Source organism: Phyllostomus discolor, chromosome 3, assembly GCF_004126475.2.
Source record: "Phyllostomus discolor isolate MPI-MPIP mPhyDis1 chromosome 3, mPhyDis1.pri.v3, whole genome shotgun sequence".
In the NCBI taxonomy this organism is placed as follows: Eukaryota; Metazoa; Chordata; class Mammalia; order Chiroptera; family Phyllostomidae; genus Phyllostomus; species Phyllostomus discolor.
The window spans coordinates 50,009,190-50,021,595 of NC_040905.2; the positions used below are offsets into that span (position 1 = coordinate 50,009,190).

At 33.0% G+C, this 12,406-nt stretch overlaps 1 protein-coding gene across 3 annotated transcripts in view; it reads left to right on the forward strand.

The window, feature by feature from the left end:
* The window catches only part of ZFYVE16 (zinc finger FYVE-type containing 16), a 47,845-nt gene that overhangs the window by 5,007 nt on the left and 30,432 nt on the right, over nt 1–12,406 (forward strand). For all 3 annotated transcript variants that reach the window (XM_036020467.1, XM_028532341.2, XM_028532349.2), the window contains 2 exons: nt 9,033–9,141; nt 9,780–12,049. In XM_036020467.1, coding sequence (XP_035876360.1) covers nt 9,072–9,141; nt 9,780–12,049 — 2,340 coding nt within the window. In that variant the 5' untranslated portion in view covers nt 9,033–9,071. The remainder of the gene's footprint in view (nt 1–9,032; nt 9,142–9,779; nt 12,050–12,406) is intronic.

A 12,406-nucleotide genomic window follows, 5' to 3' on the forward strand; every position in this document is an offset into this window, starting at 1 on the left:
CCCTCTCTATCCCCATTTTACCATAGTTTTAGATGTTATTTGCCAATTTCCTATTATAGAAAATCGGAGTCTAGTTTTGTTATATCAACCTCCACCTTTAAACACTGCATGGCACTATTCCATCCCTCTTCTTTATATTCACAAATTAGTTGTGTTAATTTTATTTAAATCATCATTTAGTGTTGACATAATTTAATTATGTTAATATTGTGTGATCATGTAAATATTATGTAAAAATTATGTAAATATTGAGTCTGATAGTATATTGTGATGGTATTTCCTTATATGATTTTTTTTTTCTCCTAGAGTTAATAATTACTAGCTTTTTTATACATCTATCTTTCCATGTATGTCATAATGTGTTTTATGTCTTTTTAATATATCTTTTATATCTTCTGTTTAATGTATTAATAACCCTTCAGGCAAGATAGATAAATCTCCTTTTTGTAGATTCAAACACATCAGATCATTTGTTTGTTTTTTTACTTCTTCCCTGTAATTGTCATCATGTGTTTGTCATGATGGGTTACTCTCTAGGCCAATTGCACAGCTTTCTTCCTGGAGTGTCCTTATATATCCTTCAGTGAATTCCATTTGTTTTTCTTTGTGTCACGTAGTCTGTTTCTAGGATATCAGGTCTTCTGCTTTCTTGGTGTCTCCCTCATGTTAGTAGAGTACATCTTCTAGTAGCTTCTTGAGAAAGATTGAATGGTAGGCAAATTTTGGGGTGGATTCTCACAAGTCTACACATGTTTATTTATTCTACCCTCACACTTGATTGATAGCTTAGCTGAGTATAGAATTCTAGTTTGTAAATTATTTACTTATAGAATTTTGGAGGCATGGTTCCATTGTTTTCTAGCTTCTAGTGTTGCTATCAAGAAGTCTACTTCCAAAGTGATAACCCTTTTTATGTGGCTTGTTACTTCTCTCTGAAAGTTTTTATATTTATTCATTAATTATTTATTAAGCATTTTTTTGTGGCAGGCACTCTTGAAGATGCTTTGAATATATGGGTGAACAAAAATACAAGATCCCTTCCCTCATGGAACTTAAATTCACATAGGGAGTTGTTCCAGATGGTAAACAACAAATATATTAAATACACTATACAAAATGTTAGAAAGTTGTAAAGTAAGTAAGTGCTTTAGAAAAGAGATAAAAGAGAGCAGGGTGGGACAGGGTGTCAGTAGTGTTGGGGGAAGGGAAGGTGGGGGATGCAGATTGTGGTATGAAATGGTGTGATCTTCCCTTAAACCACTTAGGTATTCTGAACTTCATAATGATGTGCCTTGGTAAAGGTTTTTCACTCATTGGGTCTAGCCCCAAATGGGCCCTTTCCACCTAGGAATCATATCCTTCATTTCTGGGGTATTTATTTCATTTGACTCTTTCTTCCTTTTTCCCCCCCTCCACTTTCTTTCTGGACTTCTTGTAATTTGAATAATAGACCTTATTAGATTGATTCTGTAATTTCTAATCTTTTCTCCTGTTCTACTTCCCTTTCATTTGTTTTATTTCCTAGAATATTTTTTCAACTATATTTTCCAATGCTTTGATTTCATTTTTTAAAATAATTTTTTAATTTAGAACAGTTTTAGATTTGCAGGAGTATAGTACAGAGTTCCCATATATCACATACCCATTTTCTCTATTATTATATCTTACATTAACATAGTATATTTGTCATAATCAGTGAACCAGTGTTATACAGTATTATCTAAAGTCCATACATTATTCGCATTTCTTCAATTTTCTCCTAATAGACTTTTTCATGTTCCAGGATACTACATCACACTGATTATTGTTTCCTTAGGCTACTCATGCTTGTGACAGTTTCTCAAACATAATTTGTTATTGATCCCCTTGACAGTGTTGAGGATTACTAGTCATTCACTCTGTAGAATGTCAGTTGGGATTTGTCTGATGTTTTTTTCATGATTAGATTGCAGTAATATGTTTTGGGAAGAAGACAACAGAGATAAAGTGCCATTCTTATCATATCATATTGAGTGTGCATATTATCAACATGACTTAACACCACTGATCTTAACCTTGATCCTAAGCTTGAGGTAGTGTTTGTCAGATTTCACCACTGTGAAGATATTTTTCATACTATGCTCTCTAGAAAGTTACTGTGTGCAGCACATGTTTGAGTGGTGAGTTATGGTCCGCTTCCTTAAGTGCAAAATATCTACATGTTATTTGGCATCTTTTTGTATGGGAGATATGTCTTGTTCCCCCATTTATTTATTTAACCATTTATCTCATAGATTTTTTAATGCTTTGGGTTATAATCCAGTACTGCTTTATTTTATTCAGTTCATCTCACCTTTGGCCCTTGGGAGCTCTTTCAGTTGGCTCCTGCATCCCTTTGACATATTCCTACTTTTTTTGTATGTGTGGGGCACACACACATGTGCACTTTCTTACAAGATGTCCCATGCTCATCTTGTATATATGTGCTGCCCCAGTCCTAGGATTAGTCATTTCTCCGAGGAACATTGGTTCCTTTGTTGGAGAAACCAGGATCAGGGCCCTAAATGCTTGTTATCATTGAGATGTCTTGCTTCTAGGCCCTCTCAGCTGACAGAGCAAGATATATATGTGTGTGTTTGTATATACACATATATAGATACATATATCTGTATACATATATGTGTATATTTAGATATTAGTATACATATATGCTAGTATATGTATATGATCTATGTATTTGATATTTGTATACATATATTAGTATATACACATATACAAATACTAATGTATGTATTTGATATTAGTATACATATATACTAATATATAGCATAGATACTATATATAATTAGTATCTATATACATGTCTCATATATACACACTAGTATCTATATATATTTCCATGTGTAATCATCTGTGCCATATTAAGCTAAACATGGGCTTATTTACACTGATGTCTCAAACTTAAATCCATTACTATATGGATTATTCTAGCTTCCTTTCCTTGATTATCTATAACCTTTCCCTCCACAGAGAGAAACCAGGCTTCCACCATCAGCCATCCAATTACTTAATTTCAGTTCCAGTATACATGTGTACTGGTTTCAGAATTGTTAACCTGTACCCTCATAGGAAATCGCTTTATCAGCTAGATTGCAATGCTTGTGTTCCTTTTGCCTTTAGTCTTGCATGCTCCGCTCATTTCCAAAGGCCGCACTTGATTCCTCCACTTGCTTCTGTAAGGTTGTTTTTTGCATTTGTAATGCATTTAGACTCTTTTGTCACATTCGCATTCCATTGGGAGATCCCCTGACCTTCTAAATAATTTTTTAAAGTTTGCATGCATTGAGGTTTATTCTTTTTGCTTTAAAGTTCTATAGGTATTTAAAAAGGCTTAATGCCTTGTATTCACTATTATAGTATCATACAGTATAGTTTCTCTACCCTAAAAAATTCACTGTGCTTTACCTGTTTAATCCTCCCCTGCCCCAAAATATTGGCAGTCACTGTGATTACTGTCTCTGTAGTTTTACCTTTTCCAGAATGTCATACAATTAGAATTGTACAACATGTAGATTTTTTTAGACTGGCTTCTTTCACTTGGCAATAAGGATTTAGGGTTTATCTATGTCTTTTTGTGGCTTTGATAACTCATTTATTTATATCACTGAGTAATATTCCATTACATGGCTGTACCACAGTTTAGTTATCTATTAACTTACTGAAGGGCATCTTGGATGATTCCAAATTTTAGCAGTTATGAATAGAGCTGCTGTAAACATTTCAAGTTCTTGTGTGAACAGAAATCTTTAAGTCAGTTGGGTAAATACTTACCCAACTAGTAGTATGATTGCTGGGTCATATAGTAAGACTTCGTTTAGTTTTGTAAGATTCTGCCAAATTTGTCTTCTAAAGTGGCTGTACCATTTTGCTTTCCCATCAGCAACAAATGAGAGTTCCTGCTGTTCAGCATCCTTGCAGCATTTGGTGTTGTCAGATTTTTGGATTTTAGCCATTGTAATAGATGTGAAATAGTATCTCATTGTTTAGTCTGCAGTCTCCTAAAGACAAATATTTGTTATCTGTGTATCTTCTTTGGTGAGGTGTTTGTTCAGAACTTTTACTCATTTCTTAATTAGATTGTTTATTTTCTAATTAATTAAATTTTAAGAGTTCTTTGTAGATTTTAGATACAAGTTCTTCATCAGACAAGTATTTTGCAAATATTACCATATCTTGCTGTGTATAAAGCACATCCATATTTTGGGCCCAAACTTTCAGGAAAAGAATCTTTCATGTTAATTTTTTAATTCAACCCATTATTTATTTGTATTTAGATACTTGTTTTTTGTATTATAAAGGAATTTTAGCATTTATTTTTGAACATATTATGGTACAAGAAATTTTATGCAACAAATAATTACAAAACCCAAGAACAAATAGAAGGTATTTCAGGTACTACCCACATATAATGAGCATCCTTATTTTTCCCTCAGAAATTTGGGCAAAAAAGTATGCATTATATACAGCAAAATATAGTATCTCCCAGACTCTGGCTTGTCTTCTCATTCTTTTAAACAGTGTCTTTTTCAGAGCAGATGAAATAAAATTTTAATTTTAATAATAGAATTTACCAATATTTTTCTTTCATGGATCGTGGCATTGACGTATTTAAAAACTCATCACCAAACCCAAAGTTATGTAGATTTTCTCTTACCTTTTCTTCAAGAAGTTTTATAATACTGCATTTTACATTTAGGCCTACTATCTATTTTAAATACTTTTTATGTAAAGTATAATGTCTGTATCTAGGTTCATATTTTTGCATAGGGATGTCCAGTTTTCTCAGCACCACTTGTTGAAAGACTGCTCTTTCTTCTTTGAAAGGCATTTGAAAGGCATTTGCTCCTTTGTCAAAGATATATTGACTGTACTTGTTTGGATCTGTTTCTGGGCTCTCTATTGTGTTCCATTGATATACGCAGCCAGGTTTTAAGTCTTAAAACCAAGTATGAGTCCTTCAACTTTATTCTTCTTTTTAAGTATTATATTGGCTACTCAAGGTCTTTTGCCATTCCATATACACTCAAGAATCAATTTCCTGAGCCCTACAGAGTTGCTGGACTTTTGATTGAGATTGCTTTTAACCTAGAGATTAAGTTGGGAAGAATTGACATCTTAATATTGAGTTTTCCTATCCATGATCATGGAATATATCACATTTATTTAGATCTTCTTTGTTTTTTTTCCATCAGCATTTGTAATTTTTCACATATTGGTCTTATATATATTATGTTAGATTTATACCTAAGTATTTCATGTTTTTGAGGTGCTACTATAAATGTTATTTTTTTAAATTTCAAATTCCAGTTATTCCTTGCTCATATAAAGGAATGAATTTGGTTTTTATATATTATCCATGTATCCTGCATCCTTGCTATACTCACTTTCCATTTTGGGGGGGTCAATGTTGGGGGATATTCTACATTGAAACTTATTGCAAATAGAGACAGTTTTTTTTTCCTTTCCAAAAATTGTACCTTTTATTTCCTTTTGCCTTATTGCACTAGCAAGGTTTTCAGTACTATGTTGTATAGGAGTGGTGAGAGAAGACATCCTTCTTTCATCCCAGTCTTTGGAGGGAAGGGATATAGTTTCTCATAATTAAGTATAATGTTAGGTGTAGGTATTATGTAGATATTCATCATCAGATTGAAGTTCTGCTTATACTCATAGTTTGCTGAGTTTTTATCATGAGTAGGTACATGGTTTTGTCAGATTTTTTTGCATCAGTTAATAAAATTATGTGATAATTCTTTAGTCTGTATGAATTACATTGATTAACTTTCAGTTGTTGAATCAGGCTTGCATAGCTGCATCAGTCACACTTGGCTATTGTATAGAATTCTTTTTATACATTGTTGGAATCAATATGCAGATATTTTACTGAGTACTTTTTAGGTCTGTGTTCACAAGCAAAATTGGTCTATAGTTTTCTTTATTGTAATGTCTTTATCTGGTTTTGGTATTAGAGTAATACTGGTCTTATGAAATGAGCTAGGAAGTGTTTACTTCTTTTTCCTAGAAGAGACTATGGAGAATTGCTATCATTTCTTCCTCAGATGTTCAATACAATTTACCAGTGAAGCCATCTGGATTTGGTGATTTATTTTGTGGGAGGTTATTAATTATTGTTTCAATTTTTGCTAATAGATATAAGACTGTTCAGGTTATCTGTTTCTCCTTGTGTGAATTTTGGTAGTTTGTGTCAAGGAGTTGATCCATTTCATCTCAATTTTCAAGTTTGTGGGCAGAGTTTATAATACTCCTCACTTTTCCTTTAAGTATCTATGGCATCAGTAGTTATGACCTTTCTTTCATTTCTGATTAGCCTAGTTTATCACTTTTATTCATCTTTTCAAAGAAAGCTTTTTTGGTTTCAGTGATTTCTATATTGTTTCCCTGTTTTTAATTCCATTGATTTCTGCTCTAATCTTTATTATCTTCTACTTGCTTTGGGTTTAAATTGCCCTTTTTCCCCTAGTTTCCCAAGGTGGAAGCTTATATTATTGATTTTTAGATCTTTCTTAAAAAAAATATGTGTACTTAATGCTATAACTCTAAGCACTCCTTTCACTGCATCCTAAAACCTCACATTTCTGCTATCAATTTTTATGATCTTTTTTTTGTATATGTTCCTTATTTATGGCTTCCCCTTCCTGTTTCATAGTTGCATTACTTTTTTTCTGAGAATATTTCTTTGACATTTTCTTCTGCTTCCTGCATTGTCTCCCTTCAAATTCCTTTTTGTTTGTTTTGATATCTTTATGTTTTGTGCACTCTTGTATATGTATGGTATAACTACAGCTTAAAAATGAAAGTAAAGAGAGTAATATGCTGTATTGAGTTAGAATGACATATCATTGTTATTGAAAACTGTTCTGAAGTTATCTGTTGCCAGTGTAATTACTGTTCTTTTCTCTCTGGCTGCTGGGTCTTTGGAGTTCAAAAGTTTCACTATAGAGTGTCTAACTGTGGATTTCTCTTTAATTATTTTGCTTAATATAGTGAGATGTCTGTATCTGTTGTGTTATTCATCGATTTTGGAAAAACTCCTAGCATTATGTTTTCAAATATACTTGATCTGTGCACTCTCTTCTTTCCCCTTATGGGACCCCATTCTCATTCTGTCATCCATGTCTCTTTACCTCTTTCTCATATTTTTCTCTTTCTCATCTCTCTGGGTTGCATTATTGGTAATTTCTTCAGATAGATCTTTTAATACATTTAGTTCTCTCTTAAGCTCTGTCTAATCTTTTTAACCCATCTTTAAAGTATCTTTTATTTTTTCTAGACCTCAAGTGTCCTTAGTTTATGGCAACTATCATTAAGTGCTCTTTGTAAAGCCCTCTCATTTGTTGCCTTTTTTTCTTTCTTATTAAATTTATTGGGGTGACATTGGTTAATAAAATTATATAGGTTTCAGGTATACAATTCTATAATACGTCATCTGTCTATTGTATTGTGTTCAGCACCCCAAGTCAGGTTTTCTTCCATGTTTATTGCCTATCCCTCATTTCTTACTCCATTCCTCACTCTAGGCAACCATTCAGGTGTACTTAATAGTGTATATTTTTTGCTTAGATGTATTATTACAAAATTTGTATTGCTTTACTGTGTTTTACAAAACTAACAATTTGTAACAGACTGGAAGTGAAAAAAGAAAAGGCCATTCACCATAGACAGTTTGAGGAACACTCCTGTAGAGTGTTCTGCCTTCTGGATTTAGCTGATTGGTTTCCTTTGATGTAATTTAACTTGTCCCTCTATTCTTGAATTTCCAATAAACATGTATTTAGTTCTAAAAGCTTGATTAGATTCAGGTTCAATTTTTTTTAAGCAGGAATACTTTTTACATGATGCTTTATCTTCCATATGAGGCACGTGTTTGGTTTGTCCACATTTGTTGATGGTGAAATTGATCACTGGAGTCAGACGTGTTGGACTGGCCCCACCATTATGATTACCCTCCAACCTTTCATCTAAATTTAATCCATTGATGAAAGCCATTGCCTAGTCCATTTATTAGGGAATGCAAGCAGATGATTTTTAATGATCTTTCTATATTTATTAGCTGGCATTCTTATCTAATGAACTTTCCCTCAGCAACTATTCTGTTATCCTAAAGGATATTTTGTAAAGAAAGGGCAGGGTAAATTCTTGGCTCTTTCTCCCTTAATGAATCAATGTCAGAGTAATGAGTTAGTGCCCTAGAATCCCTCCAATGGGTGGGTTGATTTGTTTATGCTTTTAGTATCAGTGAGACCTCTTTTTTTTTTACCTATTTGATTTGATTTGATTTCAGCCATTCGCAATCTTCGTTTATCTGATGTCCAGCTGTTTCATTTAAGCCAGTGGGAGCCCTTCAACTTGTCTCCTGTGTTCTTTTGGTGTTATCCCATTAGTCAGTGATAGATTCTTTCATGGTGTCTCAGGTTCACTTGGTGGAGTTCCTGTCACAGATCAGAGGTTCATTTACCTTATTCATAAAACTAAATTTTGGTTTTCTTGTATCTCTCTCTGTATGGTTGTTTTCTATTTCTTTAATTTCTGCTCCTAGTTCATAAGTTTTCAGTCTTCTTTTCTATAATAGTATAAGCATCTAAGGTCCTAAGCATCTGTTGAAGTACCACTTTTGCCGAGTCTCACAGGCTTTTAATATGCACTATTTTTATCTGAATGTAGTATACTTATATTATTTGATATATGGTACTATAACTATTTTTAGCTTTCAGTTAAGAATTTTTTTGATCTGTGAGTTATGTGTTTTAAAATTTGTAATAGTTTATGTTTGCATAGTATGTTGTTAGAGTTGGTTTTCGTGTCATTTTTTTGTGTGTATATAGAGGCAAATTCCCCAACTAAATTATAGATCCTCAAATCAATATTCATGAATTTTGTGTCTATATCCTGACTGTGTTTCTTGGCATATAGTAGATGGTATAATACTTGCATATTTGAGAATTTAATGAACTATCATACTTTTTATTTTCTAGGTATACAAGAATTAAATTCTGAGTAAGTCTACAAGTAGGATGGACAGTTATTTTAAAGCAGCAGTCAATGACTTGGACAAACTACTTGATGATTTTGAACAGAATCCAGGTTTGTTGGTTTTTCATTTTTGTCAGTAATGAAATTTACAAATAGCTTTAATTTGGTTATCTCAGATATAGAGTAATCTTAGCAAAATTTGGTTTCAATTTTGGGTAGCATGGTTTATCTTCCATAAAAGTTCACTTATTTCATTAAAATATATTCATTTATTCTTATACTGAATGTAACCAATAGGCAAAAATCAAAGTAAAATAACTAGAAGTTTCTCTCCAGATACTAATACAGCTAAAAGAAACACCTTTGAAACCAACATATGAACTTGAAAGCTTTACATAACTGGTATTTCATTACTATGAGAGATGGTATTTTCCTGATCTTAGAATGAAGACTAGGAAACTAGAGGGTGGAACAAAGAAGTTAAATTGTTTTTCAGCTGTTCCTTAGTTTGGTTTTTATCAGTTATTTTGAGTGAATTTGTATCACTTTGTAATATCTACAGCCAAAAGTGAAAACCCCAAGTACTTTTAATCCAAATAAAAGTAATTTTGGAGTTTTTACCATTTTGCAAGAGAGTAATCTATCTCTAAAAAAAGTTTAGTTAGTTTGGGAGTCTTAGAAAACATAACATCTTTGTAATAATTTTGATTTGATTCTCCTAAATAACATTGTATCTTTATTTCAATTAGATGAACAAGATTATCTCCAAGATGCACAAAATGCATATGATTATAACCACTGTTCAGTTTCTTCAGAGTTGGCTTCCTCACAGTTAACTTTACCACTGCCAAAAGATCAACAATGCATTAATTGTTGTGTTTCATCAGAAACATGCTATGAAACAAATCAGATTTCATTGAATGAAAAAACACATGAGGGACTAACTTCCATACAAAACGAAAAAAATGTAACAGGACTTGATCTTCTTTCTTCTGTGGATGGTGGCACTTCAGATGAAACCCTGCCTTTATATGTGGGACGATGTAGTAAACCAGTCTGTGATCTGATAAGTGACATGGGTAACTTAGTTCATGTAACTAATAATGAAGAATATATTAAAAAATTATTGCCAGATGATTTTAAGTCTAGTGTCGATTCTTTGACTGGATTGGATTTATCTTCAGTGTCAGAAACTCTTTGTGTTTCATCAACAGACCATGGTAATAATGCTGTCAGAGAGGAACAAAATGATGTCAACTGTGAATTACAAAACAGAGAAATCAGTAGAACTAAAGAATTGAATATAAATGTAAATACAATACTTTCGGATTCGTGTAATTACAGTGGAAAAGAAAATTTAAAGGATATAAAGAACTCTAACCAGTTAGAACCTGTTGTTGATTTGAACTTGCCATCTGCCTTGACTCAACAAAGTTCCGAAATGTTTGATGCCAAAGACAACCTACAAGACAAGACCCAGCCATGTGAATTAGTAAAAGCTGATGGCTGTGTGGGAAAAGACAAGGTACATGGAGCAGTCATAGCTGCCACAGAATGTTTAAAAGAAGGAGACAGCCCTGTTGCTTTGCCTTGCAGTCTTCCAAAAAATGAAGGTTTATGCTTAAATGAGTCAAATTCAAGAGATGAAAATTTCAAATTACCTGACTCCTTTCAAGAAGATAGGACTGCTCTATTTATAAAACAGTCTTCAAAAGAAGACTCAAATTTAGATCTTAAAGATAATAAAGATGTAATCCAAGATTCCTCTCCAACTTTACATGTTTCAAATGAAGATATATACTCCTCATTGTCCTGTCTTCCAGTACACAGAGGGTCTTTGTGTGGATCATTAATTGAAAGTAAAATGCATGATGATTGTTTACATCAGTGTGAGCATAAAGATAACATACAAGAAATAGTGACTGTGCATGAAGACATACAGAAGAGTATTATTCTAGGTGGGGAACCATTGAAGGAGACTGATGTTTTGAAACAGGAAGAATGTAAAAACATACTTCATCAGCCATTAATTGAAAAGGTGGGAGACAGAAAGATAGATCCTGACCAGAAGGTAGTCAGAGTTGATTCTTTGGATTATTCTGATAACACTAGTTCTTCTATAGTGGCAGAATCTCAAATGGAGCTTTCTGGTGCTAATGCTCCAGAGTCTCCTGATTATTGTGAAAGTCTCACTTTTTTAAGCAATGATATCAATGGACAAGACCTAGATTACTTTAATATTGATGAAGGCATGAAAAGTGGCACACTAGTTAGTGATGCTGAACTTGATGCTTTTCTGACTGAACAGTATCTTCAGACCAGCGACATAAAGTCATTTGAAGAAAATGTAAATGACTCAAAATTTCAGATGAATCAGATAAATATGGAAGGACTAGATAATACAAACATCAGTAATAAATACTTCAATGCTGAAGCAGGAGCTACTGGGGAAAGTCCTGGTAGTAATATGATTTGTGAAACAATTGATAAACAACATACGGCAGAAAATGGTAGCCTTTCTTTAAGGGAAAAAAGTACAATTCCAATTGAACAAGGATTATCTACCAGTAAGTCTGAGATTACAAATGAATTGTCAGTCTCTGATTTTAACAGTCAATCTGTTCATGTTGGAGGGGCCAGACCTAAGCAGTTGTTTAACATTTCATCAAGAACAAGGAGCTCAAAAGAACCAAATAAGCCAGATACTCCAAATATGCCTGAAGGCGAACCTAGCATAACAAATACCACTGCTCTAACCTCTTGTACAACAGATTCTACAACTGATCCTCAGGTTAGCTTCAACTCGAATTACATTGATATAGAAAGTAATTTTGATGGTGGATCCAATCTTGTAACTGCAAATGAAGAATCTCTACCTGTAAACACTTGCAAAGAAGGCCTGGTTTTAGGCCAGAAACAACCTACTTGGGTTCCTGATTCAGAAGCTCCAAACTGTATGAACTGCCAAGTCAAGTTTACTTTTACAAAACGGCGGCACCACTGCCGAGCATGTGGGAAAGTAAGTTATACAAATCTTTAAGTTGTTTATTCTTTTGAGACATTTTACATGAAATTTTATGTGACAAAAAGCTCATTAATAGATGATTAAAAGATTCCATTAATTTAAAATCATTGTTTTTCACCTACATGGAAATATAGAAAGCAGTCATTTTATAGATTACTTGAGAGTTGAATAAATGTCACATCGTCGTGGGTATTACGTACTGGAAAATGAGGAACAGTGGTTACTAATTTTTGTGAAATCTAAGAATACATGCCCTTATCTGTCTAACACATCAGATATCCCAAATTCAGCCAGTTCCTGTTTGTCTTTGAATACTTAATTTTAAGACTATTCTGCAGTTAGTGTTGTGGT